This window comes from Anopheles stephensi, chromosome 3 (genome assembly GCF_013141755.1).
Source record: "Anopheles stephensi strain Indian chromosome 3, UCI_ANSTEP_V1.0, whole genome shotgun sequence".
Taxonomy (NCBI): domain Eukaryota; kingdom Metazoa; phylum Arthropoda; class Insecta; order Diptera; family Culicidae; genus Anopheles; species Anopheles stephensi.
In genome coordinates this window covers 31,919,731-31,945,994 of record NC_050203.1, presented here as the reverse complement: position 1 = coordinate 31,945,994, position 26,264 = coordinate 31,919,731, and the positions used below count along the sequence as shown (strand labels likewise).

Here is a 26,264-nt window from a genome sequence, read left to right as displayed (position 1 = left end):
GGATTAATTTAAATAAATAAACTCAATGGTAAATGCTGTACAGCTAAACAACACAGCTAAAAAAACTTAGAAAGATAGCCAGGGACAGGGAAATATGTTTCTGCGCCGCTGTACCTGTTTTCAATAAGAGTGCCTAGTCGACTTTAAGAGTGGGATTAATTTTGATACATTTTGTCTTTCTCTAGGTCTTTCTTTTAGAACATTTTTATGTATGACTCGGTTTTATTTTTACACTTGGTTTAAGAGTTTCTTTACTCATGCAAATCAAGAAAAGTCCAATATTTATCAACTGTTCTCGACGCTTATCAATATCTGGCACTGCTTGCGGGGGCACTTCTTCCATACAAATTCATAATATGGAAGGTTTTAAAAATTTCTAAATCATAAAAAAATAATGAATATATGCGATATTAAAAATACTTTTAAACAAAACTTGAAAAAGTCGTACCAAAAAAACGAGAATGAAAAAGACGTTTAATAAAATTATTCGAAAATATATTTAAATTAAAAAGTAATGTCTTAAGCTGCTTGTATTTTTTTAAAGCAATCACACTAGTGCAGAAATATATTTTCCCTAGATGTTCTATTACACTTAAAATATTTTTTTCTCCTCAATCTTTTTGTTTCGAGCAAATTTGCAAGCGACAGCGAAACAGAGCAAAATATCCGAAGAGCGTTACGAAGCGTTGCTTTTTTATGTTTCGTTGCAGTCTATTTTGCTGTATGTGGCTGCAGTCTTAAAATGTGTTTCAATAATACACAGTCATATTTTTTTCTTCAAATTGTGTGTTTTATTATTCTCTATAACTTACTAGTACAACAACTTTATCTATCCCTTCTGGTTCTTTTATTATTCGAATAAAAAAACATGTGTTTGTATAATTATGTTAATCACTGTAGTAGGTTTATCGACTGAATTAAAACTGTGGAATTAAATCATAAATTTGTATCGTACGGTTAGACCAAATATAAATAATGATTTTTTCTAGCAACAAACTATCTTCTTTTTATTTAAAAAAACATACGTACAAATACTGCTTTATGATCCAAGTCCATAAAAAGATATCTCTTGTAACCTAACAATTTGATCTAATCCACCTGCGTTACCTGATACACTCTCAAGTTAATTTTTCCCCCAAAAAGCGAGTTGATGCTTCTTGGAAGGAAAATATTGACTCTTAACCCTTCCCTTCAAACGCACCACTTCCAACAGAAAATACTTGAAATACGTGTCTCTGCTTTTTTGCCACTTTCTCGCTATTGAATTGCAAATATTTCGCACTTTTTAGCTTGATTTGTGCACAAGAGGATATTCTATACCGTCCCAGTGGACCAGTGGAGGAATACTTTCGACAACATCATCACTTGGAAGATCAAAGCCGGAATAGCGAACGGGAGCGAATGCAAAGCAATTGAGCGGATGGATGGATAGCGTTACTTCCCCGGGCAGGCATGCCAATAAAACATTACTCCACTGTTAGCGCGTTGGCGCCACCGGTTGAGGCGTCCAGCTTGCGCTACCCTACCGCTTGGATAATAAATGATCTACCAGCAATGATCGCTGCTAGCAGACGGGGCACTTAGCGTTGTTGCTGCCTCTGCCCGGAGCGTCGTTTCGCCGGAACACTATTGTTTTCCACTGCAAGCTAACGATGATTCATTGCACTAATCATTATCGTTGGTGTGCTGAAATGCGATCGTTTTGTGTACGACCATAACGCCAACAACTCCTTACGGGGGCGGATGTTCGAATCGCAAAATCGGTGGGAGGCGATAGAAGAAGAACCGGCGCAGCTTACGAAAAAGCTTTTAGGAGCGAATGAAATATCATTAATATGGCTGACATTTATTTAACCTAATTTCTTTTCCGGCATCGGGCGCGCCTCGCTTTGCCACCGTCCAGTTTTCTTTGGACAACCCGTCCAATGCCAATGGCTACATCAAATCATTGCCCTGAGTGAAACAGCTTTCCGTGGCGGGGTTCACGAGCCAGAACTTGATAAAAGATAGAACAAAATCGTTTGACTTGGGATGCTGGGAGGGAAGATTGCAGGATAGGAAGTGATGCAATTGCCATTTTCGTCCGTTGGCTGCACATTGTGTGCCGTTGTGCATTGTGTGATGCAGCGCAAAAGTTTCAACCGAGCGGAGCTTCCGCTGTCGAGCGGTCGAGGAGTTGCAGATGGCAAGCCGGGCGACGTCAAGATGGATGCCTTCGGTACCTCGTGCCGGTACGGTGCAGTGGAAGGGCGCGCTGACTTTTCGTCGGTTGGTTGGTGGCGATGCGATGAAAAATAATGTTTTGTATATGATGGTTTAGCAGCTTCCGGTGTGAGCGTGGAACGGATCCGAACTGTGAGTAGGAACGATCGGTGGGAAAGCTCCTTCTCCGGAAGGTTGATGATAAATGTGAACCCGAAAGCTACATCCAACGCTTTTTCGGGTTGCCGTGGAGCTCGTGCCACTTCTTGCAGAAGAGAGAGGAAGCGAGGGGGGGGGGGTGTGAGTGTCCGCGCCGGAAGTTGAAGGATTTCCGTGGCGTCAGTTTTCACCCCATTCACAAACCCTCTGTGCTGGTTCGTTGCGATGGGAACGTATGGGTCGCGGGTGTTCAAGCTGGAAGTGTGTTTTTATTCTGCACAACGTCCTCTGCCCGTCGGTTCGGGAGATCGGTAGCACGGTTCTTCGGTGCCTCCCAAGTGGATGAACTTCCAGTTTTTTGTTGCCATAAAGCAGCAGCCTCTTGTGTCGATTTTCCCAACCCGGCTACTTGGGAACCCGGCTCCTCACCAGTTTTCGGTGAGCACTTCGGATGAGGATGAGAAGTTTGTTTTGCTCAAACGATTGACCGAAGTGTTTCCGGTGTGTTTTGCTGCTGGTGCTGCTGGTGCTGGTGGATTCAGTTTCAATCGTTGTCCGCTTTTTGAATAGCTTGTTTTCTCCTTCCGCCAGCGGTTCAAGCGCTCCCCAGAAGCTGCTTGACATACGGTGTCACGCTGACAGCATGGGCCAGCAACGCCCCTGCCGTGAAGTCTGCCACTAAATGACGAAGTTGTGTTTCGAACCAGTATGCTTTTTTTTCCTCCTGCTACTGCTGTTGTTTCCTCTATTCCATTCGGCCACTTACGGTTGTCGATGCGCACCGTGGATCGGTGGATTGAGCTGGTGAACTTTCCGGGACGGTTGTGGTTGCTTCCGTTTGGGGCGTCCACAGTCGGGCCACACTGGCGACGATGGCAGCAATTAGGTAGATTATCGATAGCACCAAAAAGTAGCCACCGTACACCTTGAACTGGTCCCGTGGGTCAAGCATCAGGCCACGCTCGGAGATGGTGGCGAGCGTTAGCAGCGCCTGCACACCGATCGCCACGAACGTGTTGATGCCGAAGATCAGCCCGAAACTGTCCTCCTCGAGATACTTCGCCACGATGGCACTGGTGGGGAATGGTGAAAGAAGAGAGGAACGAGTTTATGATATAAATTGTTTGACCGACTGTCGAATGTGGAAAGTCGCAACAAACAAGGCTCGTGTGCAGTGATCGAGTTATGTCGCTGCAAGGTGTGTTTTTAATTGATTTCCTGAAGTCTGGGTTTGTTTAAGGGTTGCTAGAAGGCGCAACATTCGAACAGTGGGTTCTATTTTTGGGTAGTGAAAGAAAAGTTGATTCGTATGCTGCTTCGTCATCATTCCCGTTGAAGCACGTGTTTTGTTAATTTGAATGCTCGTGTTGATTGGTTGCCATTTTGTTTGTGAGCGCTCTACCTCAAGAGTTGCGCAAAACCCCTTCAATTGGCTTTGACGAATGAAAGAAATTTTGATTGAAAGTCTTGAGAAATTAGAAAAACTCTTTAATTTACAAGAAAAACCTTTTTTATCATATAAATATGGGGACAATTTTAGCAATACGGCCAGGCCGTTCTTTATGAATAAAAAAAATATGGGGACAATTTTGGCAACGGTTTTTATCTTTTGCTTCTATTACAAGTGTACTTTAGAAATAATTAATAAGTCCTTTTCCTTAATAAATCTTCCTTTTTCAACACCGATTTAGTTTGCTTCTCTTTTGCTGTATAATTGCTTCGACTCGTTGCCCAGCATTCCATTACAGTTTTCAATTAAGATTAAGACTCACAGCAAAAACATTCTTCTGTGCCCTCTAAAAAGAAAAACCCATGTTTCTGTCCCAGCATTTAAGCGGTATGGAAAAGTTACGGCACAAAAGCGAATCCAAATGTGTCCTTATAATTTACAACATTCACCGAACGTAGCCGTACGGGCGACTTTGGTTTGGTTTTGTGCACATATATATTTTATCGCTCTGCTCTAACCGCGACCATTCTTCATCGACCGCTTGTTGTCGCCGTTTGGCACGATTCAATTAGGAAACGAACTGCAAACAAAATGGATGGTCGGGGTGGAACGAAAAAAAGAAAATGCTTAGAAAGAGCGAAAAAAGCTGCAAAGCAATTTGCATATTGCTTATTGCTGTGAATTAAAACGTTTCGTAGCGTTCGTGAATCATCAGGTCAGTTGAGATGTTTCTTTCTGCTGGGTTAAGTTTGTGTGGGTAAGTTAGATGGGAAAATCCTGGAGCATAGAATTGCTTGTATGCAACCTTGGTGTTTAATGGTGTTTCTGGAAAGCAATCGCAAAACTTTTGCCTTCCAATTTGAGAGCTCAACCTACCTTGCCATCGTGACCATGAACAGGTACAGTGTGCCGAAAAGGATGTAAAGCACGTACGCCACCCAGATGTTGGTGGCAAAGCCGGAGTAAAAGATGAGTCCACCCTGCAGCCCGGAGCAGACGGTCAGTATCCAGAGCGCCCACTGTTCGAAGATTCGATTTGCGATGTAACCGGCCGCCAAAGCGCTTATCGCACCGAGCAGGGTGAGCAGTGCTTCGGCACCCCCATTGAACAGCGTGCCCTGGTCCTGGTCGATTTCGTGCCACAGTAGCTGAACGTACACCTGCACCTGGATGAAGCCGGCCATCGCTAGGGCCCACCAGAGGCTCCACTGGACGACTGGTAGCTGCCGGTAGGCGGAAATGAAATGTTTCCACAGCAGTCGAACTGCGCGTGAGGCGGAAAAGCGTGCCTTCGGTTGGGTGGTTACGGGTTCCTCCTTCGTGTTTCCAGTTTCGATGGTTTTGCTGGGATCAGCAGGGGAGTTATCTGGATAAGCAAAGGGGAATACAAAATTTACACATGTATTTGGAAGTGTTGGTGGTATTCATGAATTTCATGCTTACTTGAGATAAACACATTAGAACTACGAAAACAGGTTTAATGACTTTGGTGTAATGTTATTGAAAGTGAATTTATAATAAAATAAAATACAACAATTTAAAGATTTACCGGCAGGGGCGCCGGTCTTCACACGCAAGGATCGGGGTTCAAATCCCATCCAGACCGTCTCCCCGTAAGCAGAGCTTACTACTGTGTTACGGGTAAAATCAAGTCATAGAAAGCCAGAAATGGTAGGTTGAGACCTTGCAAGGTTGTAATGCCAAGGAAAAAGAAGAAGATCGTAATGACTCCACAGTAGAACTGTTGAAGCTCTAACAGAAACCAAATAATTGAAAGCAAATGATATTTTTTTAGGTTTGATTTCAGGGATACTCAAATATCCAAGACATCCAAGACCAACTTAAAAATTAGTCCTATGATAGCTGTTAAGAATCGCTAATATAGCTTGATAACCAACATTTTTGTTGGTGTACACTCTGGTGTTCCGATTCAATCAATTGCTCCGGGGTATATTGTGCACCAAAAACAGAGCATTGAAATTATTTGGAGTAGATCATGAATCTCTAGTAAATGCTTGGCCCGAAAACATCCACACGTGTCATGAGCCTTACGATCCTCTATTCTTTTTCTGTACCTCGCGGGGTAGAGGGACCTTCAAATTTTTGGCTTCCTTTTACTGGTCCTGTCGTGTGAAGTCTATTATTCAGTTTTCACATGTCAATGTGTCATATGTTTTTTTAATTTTATATAGCTCGTAAAACTTGATAATTTAGTACAACTTTTCTAAAACTTCATAATAAAAAACAATCTCAATCTCAATCAAACAAATCTCAATTATTATATTATCATAGCTAGTCATCAAGTCATAGAACTCTAAAATCAATAAATTAAATAAATAAATATCATAACAAGTTTGTTATTATATTCATACTATTGTTGACAAAATTCAACGTCAACGATCGACCGACTGACAGCTGACCGTGGCTGTACGCAGCCGTGTAAAGATGGGCCACGTACGCAGCCAAGGGAGAGCCGGAGAGAGTTAAAAGAGCTTTGCTTTTTAAATAAATTGTTGAGAATTTGAAATATTTTAAAACAAAAAAAAAAACCATTTCTACCTTGAGACTCGTTGGTTGAAGATTTGTTTGAACCATCCAAAGCATTTTCCCCGGAATGTTGCAATGCATTTCCACTTGGTTGCTGCTGCTGCTGCTGGTAAGTAGGATCACAAACCACTGTTCCGTTGGTCGCTTTCGAGTCCTCGTCGCGCGAATAGAAGTAAACACTCGTTTTTACCGATGGTAGCAGAAATGACCAAAGCAAAGAAACGGCTTGCGCTGCAAAAGAGAAAGCATGCAACGTGCAGTGCAGTAGCGTGATACCAACCAGTAGCTTCGTTTGGCTGTAGCAGTAAAGATATAGTGAGTTTAAAAAAAAAAACAACCAACCAGTACAATAGTTCGTGCACAGTGGCAAGGATTTAAGCAACCCACGGGCTGGGGCGGGTTAGAATGAAATGGAAATAAAATGTAGTTCCCGGGCGGCTCCCCATCACTTTCACTAATGCAACAAGCAAATGCAACCGGGAATGCAGAAGCACACACCGGAACCACACTTTATCACGTTCATCACCAGCAGGCTTTCGGGTACGGGTGATTTGTAGGGTACGGTTTTGTTTTGCTTCCTTCATTAGACACGGGCTGCCATTTCCGGGCATTGCATTTGCTCGTGTGCGAATGGTTTTGCATCCACTCACGGTGGGCAGCAGCTAGAGTGGAATTTTCCTTTATCCGCGTACTTCATAATGGAAGTAAATTAAAATCGAACGAAAGATGATTGTTCACTCAGGCATCAGGGAAATGTTGGCCCGCTTCTTAATTATTATTGCTCATACTTGATCCGCTTATGCGATTGTACGAGTAAACAAGGCGGAAAATGAGTGGACCTGTTAGTTAGCGAGAAGAACATGTTTTTTTTTATGAACTTGTTCGCATTCCTGCGGGCAAAAATCAATAGTACAGCTGATTGATCGGCTCAGCGAGCCGCTTTATTATCATCGATAGAAGCATTTTTTGTGCGAAACTCTATGGAAGCAAATAAAGCGGTTTATGCTTTAAAATCATGTTGTGGAAAATAGACTTTAAGGTTCGTGTATGTTCAAACCCGTTTTAATAATCTCCAGAAATTGCAATAATCCTCACCATCTACACGTTGTGCTCTGGGCAAAATGCTGATGTCTCGAAAAACTGTCTAAAGCTCATCTTCCCAAGCAGTCTTCAATCCTTCTAATAAAAAAATATTGATTTTGCCTCCTCTCAACCCTCAGCCAAAATGTGAACAACCTCAATCTTTGATGAAGACATCAAAGTGACACTGGACCGAGCGGTTGCTGTCGAACAAACTTTAAGTTGATTGATGGCCGACGGTTAGCCCGCAAACTACATCCCTTAAGGCGCATACGTGCAGTGCCAGTAAGCGGTAAGCCAGGAGACGAAAAAATATCGATCAATCAAGAAAAGATTCGAATAATTGTGAAGTGCCTTCCAGTGTTGGGACAGAGTGAAAGGGGCGGCACTCGGCGGTCATGGAACGCTTAAATGGATATAAATGAATGGGATCTCATGTAATGCGTGCGTCTATTAAGGGATTGCAAACTAGCCCCGTTGGCTATGGTCAGTGTTTGTCATGAGCGGGATCATTTGTGGTTGGATTGCATAAGAATGATGTAAGTATTGGCACGGTGGGAAACGAACGAGAAGAAGAACCTCGAGCTCGAAGACAAAAAGAAATCAATTTGATTGGCATAAATGAGGTTGGAAAAGGGGATCAGGGAATCATCTCGGGACGGATATGTTATATTGAACGGATGATTGAATATTTGACCCGGGCTGGTCAGAATGGAAAATAACGGGCCCTTGTTTTATTTGGCTGGCGTATCTGGGTGAAGCGAGCTGTGGGTTGGGTTATGAAGCAGCACAGAAAGGCCCGTTGCGAAACCGGTGCATTGGATCGGTTTCTCGTTACAAAGTATGAATATCTGATTCTTCTTGACTTAACGACTTGATAGGTCATGCCGGCTTACTAGACTCATACATAAAACGTAACAGGTCATCATAAGGGTCATCATAAGGCAGAACAGGTCATGAATACCATACGAGACCGTCTGTCGAAGTCAAGAGAACACTAATGGCAACTCAATAAAGCTTGAGGTTGTAGATCTTAGAAAACAGAAAAAGAAGAAGTCGAATAGTCAAACTCTTGGAGGAATTTTCCAGATAAGCCTCGATATCCCGTCCTTGTGTGTGAAAGACTATCAGGCCTCTGGATCTGCTTTGCTTTTTGTGTCCTCAAGCATCAGTGTGTTTTGTATGCATTCAGACCTACTTATAATATCGCTCATAGTCTTGTACATAATACATGTACTTTTCTAACAAATATCGGGAACAGCAGAGGCTAAAGTATCGTGTATCAAATAGTCTTTAAGCCATATTAACTACAATCCAACTGTAGGGATAAAGTTAAGTCAAGAGGACACTAATGGCAGTCTTATTGAGCTGAGGATGAGGTCCGAGATTGACTTGAGGTTGTAGATCCAAGAAAAAGAAATAAAAATAGTTAAATCCTACGACATGCTTCGTATCCAAATAAGATTCAAAATGCGGTCCAAACCTTCGGACTTTAGATCCTTGTGCCCTCATACATCAATGCATAGTATATTCATACCTACCGGTTAAATCATTCTTTGCCTTATACATGTACTTTTATAGTAAATTTGGGAAACAGCACAGACACAATTATCGCCGATCAAAGTCTCTTTAAACCATATCAAAAATACCAACAAGCAGTGAAATGAAATTCTTGTAAAATCTTGCTTAACTCCCAGTTCAAAATCAAGAATTCTAGAGCTAAAATATCTATGTCGAATATTTCACAAGTCCAAGAACCTGCAACATGATTTCCCCTGTTGGTGTTCCGGGTTCTCCAGTATACATTACATTTGCTGCATCCCACGCCCTTACTTCCACGTTTACGCTACACAGAAGCGCGTACGGAAGCGCAACGATTTTCTACTTACTGCCGAGTGTAATGTAATTCAGGTCGCGTACGTTCATCGCACCGGTGGATACCAGTATCTGGGAGATAACGCCGGACAGGAAGCGGCCGAGCAGGATGGCGGCCCGTGTATTGCCAGTCACCTGTTGATACTTTTCCCGGCTAATCTTCGCGTAGATGTACGTGTAGTAGGCAACCTCCGAGGCCATGTAGGCACCGTACAGTACTTGCACGACCTTGTTGGAAGAGCGAGAGATGGTATAGAAAAGCCGGTAAGATATGGGTAGTAGCCAAAAAAAAGAAGAACGACACCCTAAATGAACATGAGGATAACGATGCAATTTCAGTGGCGGTATGCGGTGAGACTCATTTCAACTGTTGCCTGAGAGTTAATGTACCGCAGCGAACGGTTCAATAGCCACTGCCGATGTGCGGCTGTGTGTATGCGGACTTCTTAGCAGCGGCCCGAAAGAGCCGATGGGAAAGTGTGGTTCGGAGCATCGCATTCGCCGTATCCTATCCACGGAAGTGAGGGTTAGTTTTTTGCCCGTTCGTCTGCGCTGATTAACAAGGCACATGATGGATACGGTCGTGGCGTGCACGTGTAGACTACGGTCTGCACGGCTCGATGGCATCAGCTGGCCTCCACTTGTTGCGGTGGAGAAGATATTTTAGCACACAATTTATGTTCGCATATTTACCCATTTCAGCATGGCTCGTAAATCGCTGTGTGAGAGAGTGAGTGCCGTTGGTGCATACCGGTAGTCGTATGCAGCGGCAGCTACTAACCTGTAGTGCGGCCAGCGATTCCGTCCACAGCAGCAGCGACCAGATGACGATACCCAAGCAGGCGGAAAATACAATTATCGATTTGTATCTGATGACGTACCGCGGGGACAAATCGTTCGCAACCGGGTTTCAGCCGCAAGGTTTCCAGGTTTCAGCATCGGAAAAGAGAGTGAAGCGAGTGAGAAACGTGAGCTGGGGGGGGGGGGGGGAGGGGGAGCAAAATTAGCAGCTGAAACTGATGGACGAGTGGAGTAGAGGAGAAGGGGAAAAAAAGCCATTACGCATCGTTGAAGCGTGTGCGGATGCGGACAAGGACCGTTAATGAAACGTTAATGTGATAAAATGTGGGCTCTTTGTAGCTGGTCCTGTGCGGGGTCGCGTAAGCTGTGGGCTTCACTGGATTTGTTATGGAGCCGACAGTGAGCCGAAGGTTGTGAGGTTTGTTGTGTGCGAAAAGTATGAAGCTGGGGGTTTTTCCTGGTGCTAATGAAGGTTTTGTCCCTTTTCGTTGTGCACGGCGATACCCGGGTCTAAGACTTTCGGTGAAAGAATTCGTTTGGTGCAGGTCGTTGTTGAACCCCTTGTCAGCTAAGGAAGAAATTGTATGCCATTAGAATTAATTTGTACGTAAGACGCTTTGTTAAAAATATATTTTGTCAACGCCCGTCGAATGCCGATGAAGAGAATAAAGCAATCACTAAGTTGGGACGACACGTTAGGACTCATTATGGCAAGGTATTGGTTAAAAACAACTCCTAAAGAGTGACTGTTTTGTATTGAAGGCGATGGTTCAAATATCATTTATGTTTGTTTAGGCAACACGCAAACGGGTAAGGGACTAAGAAAAGTACAGTAATTAATTTCCAGTGATTTGGCCAGCTTATTTTCGTCCAATTAAAGAGCTATCATTATTAGAAAGATAGCTTGTTCAGAAAAGGAAGAAATAATTAAGGACGCTTGGAACTAAACCAAAACGGACAACAAATTTGGAAAATAGAGTTCAAATTTTTAGCCTTGATATTGTTTGTCATATGGTGTTGATTATTTCTATTAAGAATAACCTTCGAGCCGGCGTCCCGGTGGTACAGGCAACAACAGCGCCGGTCTTCATGTGGCAGGACCGAGGTTCCAATCCCATCTGGATCTTTCCTTCGTAGTGAGGACTGTATATCCAGCTGCGTGGTAGCAGTAAGTATAAAAAGCCAGAATTGGACGGCATGACTTAATAGAGGCCGTTGGGCCAAAGAAAGAAGAACGAACGCCCGAGAACTTTAGGCCAAGGACCAGTTCAAAAAGCAAAACGGGTCAGGAATATAACAAATTTTCAGTTTAGGTAGATATAGAAAATATGCAACTAATATATAAAAAATATATAAAGTTCTAAATATCCCAAGGCACTGCACAAAAAAACCCGCAGAAAGGTTTAAAAATATTATGATATAAAACAGAAGGTCCAGAAAACATTGCACCCCACGATACGATAAAAATACACAACAAGATAACAGCACATTAAAAACTATGTTGTTTTTACGATCCTTTTCCTGTGCGCTTCCCCGAAAGAGTTAATCTCGTTTGTTGCCAAAAAGCTGCTGTTTAAAATATGTTTACAAACGCTACACAAGCAGACGCAACTGGTGTGCATCCATGAAACTGTAATCATGGCTCTGGCTTGTTACGAGCGAATTTACTCGGTAAAATACCGGGCAAAAGTTGGCTAGTATAGCTTTATCCTTGCAGGGACGGCTGGATACCGACTGGACCGTTCGGGAGTCGCAAGCCGGCAGGCACGACAGGCACGGCTTTATGGTGGTTTAATTTTTAATTTTTGCGCTAGAGCACCAAAACAGCCGAAAGCGTATTTTGGTGGAGTGGGCGATAGCTGAAGAGATAGTTGAATGGAGCTGGAAGAGGGAGGTTTTGAATATTTTGGTCAAAACAGACACAGCTTGTATGGGAAGTTACATTTGGTGCAGATAACCTAGAAACAACAAACGACTCATGAAGCTTTCATGAAATTCAGCGTATAATAGTATTGAGCGAGACATGTTTTTCCTGTATGATTTATTTAAAGAATTTTCAGAAAGAGATCGTACATAAAATAAATTAAATCACAAAAAATATGAGTTCCTTTGGTGCGCATCGCTTGCTGTCCACATGACATACCATTTTCTTGAGGCCAAAGTTGAAGGGTTTCATTTGAGTTCTGTGACACAGCTTCCATTCCCATCCCAGGTTTGCCGTACGACTCAAATTGCATTAACATTCCGCCGGTGAAATTGAATGTGTTTCCCACTACCACCCTGGTGCACGGTTGAAGTGTACCGGGCTGAAGGTTTGCAGTGCACTCGACCGTCCAAGAGACTGGCTGACCGACGTTTTTTTCTTTTACGTTTGCCTCTTCCAAGATCTCCAAGGTTTGAGCTGGTCCGGTTGCCGGTTCGTGGAAAAATGTTAACGGGTAACCTATTCGCAACAATGACATTCCTGTCCAACTCAAGCACTCCGTCGGTACTGCCCGGTCAGTAGGCTAGCTGTCAGCAGTAATGGGAACTGGTTTTGTGTCAAGCTCTTCTTTTCTCAGAATTAGATAGTCGTCCGGTGCTTATCTTAAATATCATAGCCAATCATTATCAAAAGCTTCTTGGGAGAATGATTCTGTCCGGCGCCGCGTGTCACAGGCACACTCAATCTCAACCGTTCCGGCGACGAAGCGGCACTTTGGCGGAAAGTTCTGTGAGTGTAATTAAATAACTAAATAAATTCGACTCCATTTACTTCGTTTGCTATCGGGCACCCAAACGGGAGCTGTCCCTCTTAACTGTGATGCCCTTCATTGGTCGACGCTGTTTGCATTGGAGCTTTGCAGCAAGTCCAGCTCTGAGTCCCCCTTTTGTCCCGTCGCTGTCCAGATGCTCCCCAGCTCGACGAAGGATGTGTGAATTGGACGGGAATAAACGATACTGCTGTCACCGGAAGGGAAAATCAATTTATTCTGGCTTCTGAAGAGCTGGTTCTGGTGCTGCTGCTGCTACCAGCCCATCACCCAGTGGACATGGACCGCCTTCTTGCCTCCGTCGGTGTGTGGCGTCGGTAGTGGTAATTTCAGTTATGCGCAAGAAAATAACAGTTCACTATAGGACTATTCGTCTTCACTTAAGATCGCTCTGGCAAGGGCAAGGAAGGTCGGGAGGAAGAACGAGCCAACGCTCTGTGCTGGCAGGGAGCTCGACGAGATAAGTGTTGGAAACGATTTACACCAAACCTTTCTCCTGCTAGCAGTTTCTGCTCGATGAGGCACCGGCGAACGTTTGTTTACGTTCGGAGGTTCGTGAAATTATTTAAAGAGTTTATGGTTTGAAGTGTCCCGTCCCGTGTTCTCCCAACCAAACGGCTTCCGAAACTGCTCCCGAAACTGCCTTTCCGCGAGGCAACGAACAAAATTGAAGTTTTTGCTCGGATGAGACTTTGGATGTGTTGTTGCTGTTCGTTTTTTCAGCATGAGAGCATTTTTTTTCCTCCCGTCCTCTTAGCTTCACTTGAGAAGAAGCGAAAGATTTCCGGCTAAGAAATGGTTGAGTTTCTTGGGGGTGCCCCTTTTTTGCCTTCCAACACCCAAACACATACAAGCATTTTGGGCGCTCATTTTATGACATTTGAAAAAAAGGGCGCCAAAAATGATGCCAAGCGCACGGAGTGACGGGGAAAGTTGTCAGTTTAATTTGGCAGTTTAAGTGCTGTTTTGGAAAGTGTTTGGCGAATTGGGGAAGGAATGGCATACGGGGGTTTGGGCGACGTTGTTTGGCACAGTTTCGTATCACTTCGTACGAAACCCATCTCACGCAGTTTGTAGATGAGTCGCTTTCGTTCCTTTCTTATTTCATTCGTATGATGCTTGCTAACCACACAAATAACAGTGCGTTTGTGCATTTCAAATGAAAACTGCAACAATTTAAGCCTCAGATGATCAGCACTCCTGGGCTCAACGTTTACGATTGTGGATCGGAAAACATTCCACGCATAGGCGAGTTCGCTCAGTAAAATTGCTGAAAACTGGAACTGGAATTTGGTTGCAATAAACTTCGGACCGAAAAGCTGCTTAGCTACTAGGGATGCTCAGGCAGATGAAGTTTTGCTGCAAGAAGTTGAAAGTTTGTATTTGCATGCTATCATAGCCGCATATGGACGTGTTATCTGAAGGCGGAAAGTCGGTAGAGATATTTCGTGTTTATTGCTCTTCATTTAAGTTTCTCTGTGATGTTTGGGATCGTTTAAAGCGGGAGCATGCAAAATGAGAGACGGTGAAGTAGAACCGTAGGATGCAATCATATATGGTTGTGTTTTTAACGTTACAATCTCGATCGGCTTCCACTTGCCATACTAATTGCTTGAAATTCGTTTAGTTGAATTATATATAGATAAATCATCTGGCGTGTTGCGTATGAGGGATCTTTTCGCCATAAAAAATTGGGAATGATTGCTCAATATTCAGCGACTGTAATACCTAGCTGAAAACTAAACTGAAACATTTAAAAAAAGCAAGTCAAGCTTTGTTTGTGTTAAATTCGAAAAACAGTGACAGGGATAATAGGTACCGTGAACTGTAAAAAAAAAGTTCGAATCCTCAATTCAATAAATTTTCTTCTTTCTTAGCATTACTACCTTGGTAGGTCACGTCCTGCCATTTCTGGCCTTCTGTGACATGATGTTATCCGTTAGCCTTGCGTAATGCGAGGCGGTCTGGTTAGGTTCTGGACCCCGGTCCTCGCCTCGGCTACCGGACTGTTCCTCAATTCATTTAATAGTCCTATTTAATTGTAGAATACAATTGAAGCGTTTTTGTGTGAGAATTTCCATTGTGTTTTTATTTATGTAGAACTGGGGTTGAAAACCTAAACAGACTGCCTCTGTTTAAGAAGCAGACGGACGGCCTTGCCGTATTTCTAAATTTCTTAAATTTTGTCATAATCGATTTGTTGGTCGATTCAGTGCTGTATCGGTGCCTAAAACGCTTCAAATACAATGTACAAAAATAACTAATTTGATTCGTTGAATATTGCAATCATAACCTCAATTTTACGATTTAAAAAATTGAAGTGGTCTTTATCTACTGTCCGTCACTGCATATTGAAATGATAGGATATCAGCTTTAATGTCACCATTTATTGATAGATTTAAAACCCTCTACTACATATCTCAGTGAAACTAATAGGTTTTGTTGGAAATATCAAGATGATCGTTTCTTGCGAATCTTTTTGATGTTTTCAGGTTTCTGCTAGTTGTCGATGGCTTATCCTTGATTAAGGAACATCCAAAAAAAGAAGGCAGGTCCTTCGAAGCCTACCTTCTAAAAGTTGATCCAGATCTGTATGTGGAATAGATATGATCCATACTTGATTTTGACATATGATCTGTAGACATTGTTTGATACAGCTCGCTTTATCAATCGCTTTATCGCTTCTCGCTCGGATTCAGATCAGATAATCGCAAAACAACAACAAAAATCGTGGCACGCTCAGCTGTTCAATCAGAATAGTGAAGTAACACAGACGAAATGTAAGAGCAGGTGATTGTTTGTCTAGACTAGGCTAATAACAGTCAAAAAATTACAGTCAAGAATAGGTCTATACTGTAGAACAAGCATCCAATGAAAGATTCTTGATGACTTGGTCAAGGGGCGACCCGTTAGTAGCTGTGACAGCGGCGCCGGACTTCACATGGCAGGACCAGGGTTCAAGTCTTCTTGGGGCCATTACCCCCATAGTGACAACTGACTATCCAACTATGCGGTAACAATAAGTCTAGTAAGCCAGCAATGGCAGGCATGACGTTAAAAGGTCGTTAGGCTAAGAAAGAAGAAGAAGCTTGCTGATCATATTCAGTTGGAACATTTATAACTTCTTAGAACTCTCACTCAGCTGAACGATTGTATTTCAATCAGTACCGATGGGTTAATAATATTATCAGTATAGGCCGTTTATGTGGGCCAACCATGAGACAAAGTAGCGATGTAGATGCATCCACTAACATACTGAAACAGCTCATAGAGCACATCGCTTATCATTATCGTTTTAAAGGTTTCCTGCAGTGCACTGAATATTGTACATTTTTCTGATGCCTCGGTCTTGAATCAGGCTGTTATATTCAACACAACTCTTTCGCCGTTTAAAGCTGTACAAATAACAATAAATGTGTATCGTACTTGTGACACCTTGCGACAGATAGAATAAATGGCTTTGCTTTAATTTAGCTTATCTTTTCTAATTTAAAAGTAAACAACGAAACCTTATCACCATCATCAGGCAATATCGTGATAAGAAGTGCAGTTTACAGTTACAATCAGTCCAGTTCATGAACACATAATCATAATCACATGCTTGAGGAAAGTGTCACCTCGACGTCAATAATGCAGTATTTTCTGTTTGAGTTTAGCATCGCTAGCATCTCTTTAAGATTCCATCTTCTTAAGCTTTTTTGTCTACATTCTCTGTAAGATTTTTAGTTTTCCTTCTAAAACATTCTTTAAACCGTGCCAAGCACTGAGTCACATTTGACTGGATGGCTTTAAAGCTTTCATTCTGATCAAACCTATTGAACGAAAACAACTTTATGGCACATAAAAATGTATTCCGATATAAATTGAACTATTCACTCCCCGTGCTCCCGGGTGCATCAACGAAACGAAGCGATGCAAACGATGCGACTCAAAGATGCTCCTACATTTCGTATTGGCATGTACAAACGAGGGAGAATTTGCAAATGCAAAGTTAAAAACAAGATCACGATACATTGCACAATAAGATCTTAGCCGAGTGGAGCCGAGTGGCCTTTCACCACGGATATCCCGGTCACACTCCCGATGGTAGCTCGTCTCGCGGCACAGAACTAGGTCACCCTCGCGGTATGGGACGCTTTTCTCCATTACACTCCCAACATACCTTAGGACATCCGTGAGCAGAAACATAAACACCAGCAGTGCGACCTGGCTGTACGTGCCGATCGGATAGACGTCACGGTTCAGCTGCTCCGGCTCGATGTCCCGCCACTCGCCCGAAAGGAACTCGGTGACGAATGGTTCGGAAACGCGCAGCTCGCGGAAGAACCCGAAGACGCACAGCAGCAGTGACACTTGTAGCCATGGTTGCATCGCGTTGTATGGTAGCCGGAGATGGTGTGCCGGTCGTGGTGATAAATTCTGCGTTCACCAACGAACCAACGGTGGTCGGATGGGTTGTATGCTTTCACCTTTACGCGCGACCACGGCTTCTAGCATGCGGTTCGTTCGTTCGCGCGTACAAAATTGCTGGTTGGCAGCGAGATTTGTTACCGGGTGGAAAATAAATGGCACGAGCACACTGGCCAGCGTTCACGCCGGGTGCAACTGTTCTTTTCCGCGCCTAACCAGACACACAGTCGCACACACGCGTGCTCCGTAGGCGTACAATCCATCTGTGGCGGACGGTTTGCAACTGCCGGGCCGAGGTTCCACTCCATTCTTCAATTCAGACTCTGCGCTGCTTGTCTTATCTGTTAAAACGTTTGGATTTCAGCGTGCAATTGTGGAGACGAGCGAAATGGTAGCGGGGAGCGACGATGGGTACTTGTCGGTTGCATTTGAAACGGTTTGAATATTATTTGATGACGGTGGATTTATTTCACCTCGTGGCAAACCCCCCCCCCCCCCCCCCCCAAACAAATGCCGCCTTTTTTGCTAATTGTGTGCCGTTGGTTCAAGGGTGGTGTTATTTTGAAAAATGATATGTGCGCCGGCTTCTTGCCTCCCATTATCGTGATTGCTTTAGCCGGTGGTAGGGACGCAACCACACAACCTTCTCCGTCAAGGTAGACACCGTTTTCCCACGGTGAAGCAACGGTACAGATCACTCACGCAAACGTGAGTAAACAAACGATGGCAGGTTGAATGGTGCATTATACTCTCGTTAAGCGTGCAGATGAATCGATGGTGAAAAATAATGAATTATAAATATTCTTTCATGTGTTTTGATTCAACTGTGAAGGCATTTTCACCTTCGCTAATGAACTTTATCGCACCGCTCTGTACGCTGAGGGCCAAACAGTGGATAATTAAGGTGTGAAGCGGTAAGCCAATGACTTACCGGCGAGCTTTTATCATGATCCTAATCGTTGGATAATGGGAACTGTGACTTAACCGGAACGAGCATTTACAGGAGGGCAGCTGATAATGAACTGCATGCGGTGATAATCTAGTGTCGAAGAAGATAAGGCAATTTAATTTCCTGCATAGTGATAGGACGAGGAGCGGATGCTTGATTTGTCACGAGTTTAAATGATAACCATATTGAAGTTAACAAGTTAAACAAGTTAACTGGTTACAAACAGGCCTAACATAAGTGGCGTAGGCCATTCACATTCCATCAGGTCTCCTTCGCAGTATGCAGGACTATCAAGGACATTTTTCTTCTTCAACTTAGGCCTCGACAACCTCGAAAGGTCTTGAGCTGCCTCATCTGGCTTTCTTTGGCAAGATATTATACGATATTTCATAGCCAGTCTTGTCAGCCTGGGATGCAGTTTGGATGGAATTTGATTCCCAGTTCTGTCGCGTCAAGACCGGCATTTCTGTCGGTTCGGCCACTGGACCGCTCCAGGGTATCCATCAATCCTGGAGGTAAAATCAAGTCAAGGATTCCAAATACTCCCAGAAATTTCAAAGTTATCCCTAGATTTTAGCAGCAGAGCAAGGGGAAAAATTAGGAAAAAATTAGTTTTTTTTTAACTTGTGACTATATTCTTTTCTGCAACAATTTTTAATTTTTTACAGTCATAGAATATTATCAATTTACTTGAAGAATGAAAAAAACGTCGATAATCGTGCGACCAAAAATCATTCTCCTAAGTTCATTTTGAAAGCTCTTGCATGCACTGCAGTTCATTCATTCGTTCGGATGAATGTGAAAGCTTTCGAGAAATTCACCACCATCAAAGCTCATCTGGAAGAAGCGTAGCTTGCACCGAATGTTGCGTACCAGCGCTTGGGATGTTGGATACAAGCTGAATCGTAGCTTTATTCGTAACGTGTTTTTTTAAACTTGATTGCAAACATTTTTTTTATAAATCTAAATGTTTTTTTGTTGTAATGAACTATTTTAAATATTTTAATTATTTTAATTTAAAAATTTCAGTTTGCCTTACCACTCACTTGTTAAGTTCGTCGGCGATGCACTTTACGACCGTATCCTTGCCGATATGTTGCAATGCTTTCTGGGATTAATGATCCGTTCTCAATCCCCCACAGCCAGCACAGACCACGATTCAGACCTCAAACGTCAACACATTAAAACGATCCCTCCACGAGACCCAAACCCGGCAGGGAGCCGATTAACGAAATATTCCATTGCCAACCTGCTGAGGCTTCGCGGCTCAGGCAGTAATCGGCTAATGACTCGACAAGATAAAGCGGTTGAATTGATGGCGGCGTCTACCAGCGTGTGCTTGCATGGAGACAAAAAATAAATTGTCCATACGCTTAAGCTAACATCGAATGGGGCGCTGCTGTCGATTGGTGTGTTCGATTTATGAATTTTAATTAATCACTTGGCAAACTCACTGAGCTTGGCCATGCGATGATTAGTGTTCCGTGGGGGTTGGACGGGGGATGGAGGATAGAGTCATAAACATACAAAACACAAGCGGCTCGGTGATCGGTCGACAGGATTCGCGCAAAAAATCCCCACAATCGCGAGCACGAAAACAGGTTCCTCTGGTCGAGAAATTGCTCTCGGGGAGAAAAGACATCACAGACAGAGACTTCGCTCGCGAAATGATAAATTCGTTCGTTTGCGCGGGTCCATCTTGCCCGAGTCGAGTTGTGCGGGTTATGAATTTATGCGTGAATGCTTTGCCACGAGACGTTGATGGACAGGATCGTTTGAGGGAACGATCGGTTGGCGCAATAGCTGATAAATAAGCTCGAAGGAGAAGATGATTGAGGAAGCGGTTTGTTAAATTGATTTTAATTTACCATATCGCTTAACTGGATTGCTTACCAGTGCCGTCGATTGGAAGGGGCTCAGAGAATGGAGGTGGTTTCGATCGTTTAGTTTTATGCATACTTTCTAATTACTGGTGTTGATTTTTTTTAGTGCGCTTCCCACGCGATAACGGTCGATCGGTCGATCGGTGGGTTGATTTCAACGCTCGCTCGTGTCTATTAACATGTCAGTCGGATAAATGATAAGATCATGTGTCATAATTTAACGGTGACAAGTTCGATTGACAGCGTCTGTCTGCTACTGGGGTTTTTGGCGACGTGGTCGTCAAACTTGTCGGACAGCAAAAAGAAACTTGTTCCAGACAAGGTCGTGCTGGTGCGCCCTATGTAAATAAGCGAACGAGAAGTTTTGCAAGTGGACGCGAAAGTTAATGCTAATCAATTGATAGCAATGCATAATCGGTTGGCAATGGGGTGATATGGGGGAGATGGAATATTGCTTGTTTGAAGCAAACAATTGCAGCAATATGTGTCAGACAAGCATGGTTCAGCTTAAAGAACGTACTAAGTTTTGATAGATTTATAAACTGATTTATAACTGATCTTACTTGTCTCTTACTTGGGGTAGTTCGGTGGCCGAGTCGATAGCAGCTCCACTACTTAGCTTCATACGGTCTCCCTGTACGCTGGGCTGGCTATCCAGCTAAGAGTAAAACTAAGTAACAGAAAGCCAGAAATGTCAGCCCGAGACCTTTCAAGAATGAAAAAGAAGATCTTACTTATCTCTGATCTTATGATTCAAATAATAAAACTCTGGACATATATAAAATCTCTTCACTAGCTCACTATTCTTTCCTCTTTTATTTACAGTCGACAACATTCTTCGTGACATCCGACAGTATCACCTATCCTGCTTTCGGCAAATGTGGCTCAACACCAATAACTACAACAATCAACTTGTGTGCTCTTAGTTACATTTAAAGGTCCATTAAAATCAGAACAACTTAGTCTTGTATGGGAGCAACCTGTTGGCTATGAACGATGGTGCAGTCATGAAGATCCTGAACACTACCCAAGTGTAACTTAACGCTAGACACCTTAACCGTTACAAAGCGTTATCCATAATCATAGTTAGCCTGATTGGTGCCGTGCCCGGAGCAATGAGAAGCACCGGAGCAATGGAGGACCTGTTCGAGAACGAACCAGCCTCCCCGGACCCGGATGGTCAGCCGAAACACTACAACGGTAGCAGCGGAAAGAACGTATCGTTACGTATCCTTTCCATGCCTTCATCACCGCTTCCACCACCAGCGGCCGGTATCATGTCATCCTCCCCCTCGGCCATTTCACTATCATCCATGAACGCACGCACGGACACACGGCACCGCACGTCGAAGGATCGCGTGTCACGAAAGGCCACCAGAGTCAGCACCATCAGTCCGGGCGGAAGCAGTGGTATGATGGTCGGTGCGGAGAACTTTCCCTCAACGGTAGCCACCATCGATGAGGGCATCAATGATGGCGGAAATTCACCGACACCTAGCAGCCTTGCGCCGTGCAGCAACACTACAACGGTCGTGAAGAAATCGAAGGTGGACTTCGTCCGGTTCGATTCGACCGAAATCCACTACACCGAAAATGAGGAAGTGAGGAAGAAGATATCCGACGAGATCAAGAGGTAAGTGTAGGGAGCGGGATGGACCAACCAAACACTCCAGCACCGGGGAGGTTGTACAATTTCTTGAAAAATATTTACTTTTGCGCCAGGCAAACATGAGCAAGCGCTTAAACGATGTAGATCGCTCAGCCACCCTCTCTGTTTTTAATGAGCGATCGTTTGTGAGGGAGTCGTGATGGTTTGATCGTGTGATTCGCCCGGCAACCTGGTAGTACTAATTATGAGCGTAATGATAATAAGTGCGTAATGCTCACGATTCCGGTCACAAAAGAGCATTGCAATCGTAAGCTGAAGAAAAGGGAATGTGTTTGACTTGCGGTAAGGGACAGCAGAATGATGCGTCGTTAATTTGCACAGCAAACAGACACCATCTCGAATCGGGATCGGGATTTGTTTTGTGGAGTTTAAACGACACATCACGCGACTGGAATTTGTTTGGCGTAAGCTAAATGGGAGCTTAAGTGGTGCAAGTACTCACACACACAGTGTGGATAGGGATTTTACCCTTTGAGTTAGGAGAAGAGACGGTTTGTGTGAGACGAATCGTTAAGGAGTTTCGCGTATTTACGGACAATAATTTTATTCGGTAGTGGCCGTTTCGAGATGTAATTATGTACGGAACGAGTTTTCTCGAAATGCTTACCGAAGAATAATGTGAGAGAGTTTTGAATTGTTTTTCATATTTGTTTCAGAATAAATTGGAAATTTGAAGGCTCAAATTGTAGCTCTGATTTTGTTCTTGAGTAGAATTATTTAGTACAAAAAGACGCTTCAAAACTCGTTCAATAGTTGTTGTAGTCAATGGTGGATGAGACCCTATAATGCAAATGACCAATTTTTACAACAGTCTGGGTTCTCATTCGGACCTTAACATGAGAATATGATCAGCTTCTTCTTCTTTTGTGGTTTAACGACCTCTTTTAAGGTCATGCCTGCCACCTCTCTTCGCACCGCGGCAAACTAGGCTCTTGTGTTTCATATGAGCTTCCTTTGCTCGTCTGGCGTCACACAAGACAGCGTTCTCAGCACCCTCCTTTTTATCATCTTTATAAATGACCTATGCTACCTTCTTCCCTCAAATTTTCTCACCCATAACGTACCTCCGTGACTCCAAATCCCTGCAACAACTGCTGGATTCCTTCTCTCTCTGGTGCCCTTCCAACTGCCTCTCCCTTAGCCTAGTAAAGTTCTCCGGCATCTCCTTCTCCAGATCCCCCAATCCAATCCTGGCGCCGTACTCCTTAAATTCACAAGTCCTCGCACACTCCAACGCTATCAACGACCTTGGGGTCATCCTTGATAGCAAAATGTCCTTCCACGAGCACTACGGCCACATCCTTAAAAAAGCGTTTAGAACACTGGGTCTTATTCGCAAATTCTCCGTTGAAATCACTGACCTCTTCTGTCTGCAGTCGCTGTACTGCAGCTTGGTTCGATCCACCCTCGAGTAAGGGAGCATCATCTGGTGTCCCACGGCTTCTGCTTGGAACGTCAAGCTAGAACAAGTGCAGCTCTATTTTACCAGACTAGCTACTCGTAGGTTTCTAGGCTCCTCCAATCAGTCCCTTCCTTCCTATGAGCCTCGATGCCAACTTTTGGGGTTGGCGTCCTTAGATAAACGGTGGTCTGTGGCTAGTGCCGTGTTCATCGCTTGCTTGCTCCACCACGTCACCGCTAGCCATCGTGTCCCGGCGTACGGGCTTCGGCCATAATGACCGCTTTCTTATATGTCTGCGCAGTTTTAATAGTGTCTCCGATCTCTTCGACTACAGCTCTTCCATCCCGCCTTCCGAACATCCCTCCTTACAGCCTCGAACCTCACTTTCCAGTGAGTCAAAAACTGCTACTTCACCCTTAAGTTGTCTAATTTTAAGTCTAATTTTAAGTAAATTAATTTTAAGATAAAATTCCAATTACCTTACTGAAATAATATCTAAACATTAAATATTTTCCACTGACTAGAAGTAGTTTTAAAACCATAAACAAATGCACATCGAGAAATTGTTTAATTACTTACTAGCCACTTATATCAGTACCTTATATTTGTACCAATATCCATTCTTCCTTAATCTATTTTAAGCGTCCAATTTTAAGCCTAATGTCATCAATTTTCACCTTATTTAAAAATAATAGTGATTTACTCTTACACGTTCGGTTCACCTTTGTTGCCCAATCTCGAAACCGCACAGCGAAAATAATGCTTCGTAAATGTTTGGAAACGTACACCTACTCTCTTCACGGAACACATGTTTCCTTTCTGGCCTACCATCGGCCAGGCAGGGCGAAAGTAAAACGCGAAAGAAAAAGGTACACTTTGCGACAAAAATACCATTTCCAAATTTAGGATCCGTCCGACCCGTCTCGCTCGTCGCCATTACCACCGATGTTACACGATGCATGGATGCCCCTTTTCTGCATACGGGCCGTGGTACACCGGGGTTTTAATGTTTGCTACCGATCGTTCCGTTGCTGGCTTGTTCCAAAACAAACCATGAACTTTGTAATCGGCACACGAGTGGTGGTTGAAGAGAGCTAGAAAGAGAGAGAAAGAGAGAAAAACTAGAAGCGTAGGAAAAATAAACAAACATAAATGCATTCTTGCCGAAGAAGCTGATGGAGTTCCAAGTTTAGCGAGTGACCTTTATTGGAGTCCGTTGGGGTGGGTGGATGGATGGTTTGGTGAAAAGATTTCTCCTTCATTCTCCCTCCAGGACCTTTTACACCCCTTCCCCCCCCCTACCCCTTAACTATTTTCAGGCCATTCCCGTAAACAAACTGCAGCCATAAAACATTCCACAAAATAACGAGCCCGAGGTTTGCAGCGCAAAGTCAGCTTCCCCCGTTCGGTTGGTTTGTGGATGTAAAATACTTTTCCACCAGGCGTACAAACACCGGCATGCACGCTGCACGTCGGTTGCGGTGTGTGAGTGTGTGTGTGTATCAGGTGGTTCGAAAACGTATTTCACACTCTCTGCAGGGTACAGGGAATGACGTCACTCGGGAAAACATTCTGCCCGTCACATGTGGTCAGTTCGATTTTCCCAAACTGCGCTCGCGTGAGTGTGTATGTATGTGTGCTCGCTTTATCCTACCGGTGCCTTCGGTAGCACATGGTTTGGATTTTAAAAATAACGCACCGGGAGAATGCCGGTTACCATAAAGAGGCGAAGAAAACAGCCGTGCGGAGGATCATCCGGTGGAGCTGAGCATGGAAGAAAATAGACGCTAGAATGGGGTTTCGGTACGGAGGAAAATCAGACAGTGTGACGGTATGATTTTTCACCTTCCTCCCCCCGGGGTCGGAAAAGTGCATCGCGAGAAGGGGAAACAGAACGCGGCCTAGTCGACCAACGCGATGATGTGCCGCGCCGCGTGCAAGTACTGGAACAATGAAGACACGACAAACTAGACAAGGGAGTGCTCGGGTGAACGAGTGATACGTTCGCTGTCTTCGCGGTAGATGAACTCCTGGTTGAGTGGAGAAGATGGGGAACTGTGTGGTCGCGTTTTAAGATCTATCTTAACAGTAGAGAATTGCAATTTCCAATATTTTGCAATATGTTCTTTATGTTGAGAAAAAAATGGTTTAATTTTGAATGCTTTAACCAGTTGAATGAATGATGAACCGGTTAAATACTGGTCATCTTTTCAAAATGGACCGAGTAACCCTGCATTCATTCGTTCATTCGTGCATGAGTGAGATGTGAGAAAATAAATGCTTACACTGAGCGTCTTCGGATGACTTTCGCTGCTCGATTCAGTGCCATTTGTATAATATTGACAGGTGTTTGCTTCAAAGGCTCAACATTGTTCTTAGATTCCTCAAATCATTTTCCTATGTTGATGAGTGTAAAATGCATGTTTTTACTTAAATTGTCCTTTCATTTATTTTTATTTAAATAATATTTCAATAACTTCCCTAAGGATGTACTATTTGCTAACTTTCTTACAAACTAATGAAAGGAAAATTAAAGATGCATCAGGTCTTAAGAATGTTATCGATCAATGAGTTAAAAACATCAAATTTCATTAAGTTAGGAAATTTTAGAGGTTAAAACGAAGTTGCAATTGATACTGCAGAACAGTTGATTTAGATAATTAGAAAAAAATCCCCAAACATTATTTATATTAAGATTAAAAAACAGTATTGATATTCCATTCTACAGTGGCGAAGCAAGTCCCTTGGAGGCCATAAGAGGAATAATAGTAGGAGACCCCTAACACATAGAATCTGCTGAGTGGGTCATAGTCAGAACCCAAGCGGAGTTGTAATACGAGAAACTTCCTTATGGAACCCCTCTAAATGTTCGAAAGAAGATCCCAGAACCCCACAACCAGCGTTTGGTAAGATTCGCCTCGTTCGATAAGAATTCAGCTTAGTTTGCTTATACTTTGATTAGATCATGCCATTCGATTGCCAAAATTAAACTTACATTTAACTCTCAATACTGTCGTTGTACTCGATTAAATAAAAATTCATTTCTTTAACTCAGTTATACAACTATCATATGCATTCGAATTA

General features: G+C 43.4%; 2 protein-coding genes across 4 annotated transcripts in view; one reads left to right on the top strand and one right to left on the bottom strand.

Moving 5' to 3' along the window:
* The window catches only part of LOC118509514 (potassium voltage-gated channel subfamily KQT member 1-like), a 240,523-nt gene that overhangs the window by 41,834 nt on the left and 172,425 nt on the right, over positions 1–26,264 (top strand). For both annotated transcript variants that reach the window (XM_036050208.1, XM_036050209.1), the window contains exon 3: positions 20,935–21,742. In XM_036050208.1, the coding sequence (XP_035906101.1) occupies positions 21,225–21,742 (518 nt within the window). In that variant the 5' untranslated portion in view covers positions 20,935–21,224. The remainder of the gene's footprint in view (positions 1–20,934; positions 21,743–26,264) is intronic.
* Positions 1,255–17,567, bottom strand: LOC118509517 (thiamine transporter 1-like). Of its 2 annotated transcripts, XM_036050218.1 has the most exons (6): positions 17,030–17,567; positions 10,095–10,182; positions 9,328–9,541; positions 6,371–6,589; positions 4,688–5,177; positions 1,255–3,434 (listed from the first exon to the last, which is right to left on the bottom strand). In XM_036050218.1, the coding sequence occupies exons 1-6, from the start codon at positions 17,236–17,238 to the stop codon at positions 3,107–3,109; spliced, it is 1,548 nt and encodes a 515-aa protein (XP_035906111.1). In that variant the 5' UTR covers positions 17,239–17,567; the 3' UTR covers positions 1,255–3,106. The 2 variants fall into 2 exon arrangements, with proteins under 2 accessions (XP_035906111.1, XP_035906112.1); XM_036050219.1 differs by lacking the exon at positions 6,371–6,589.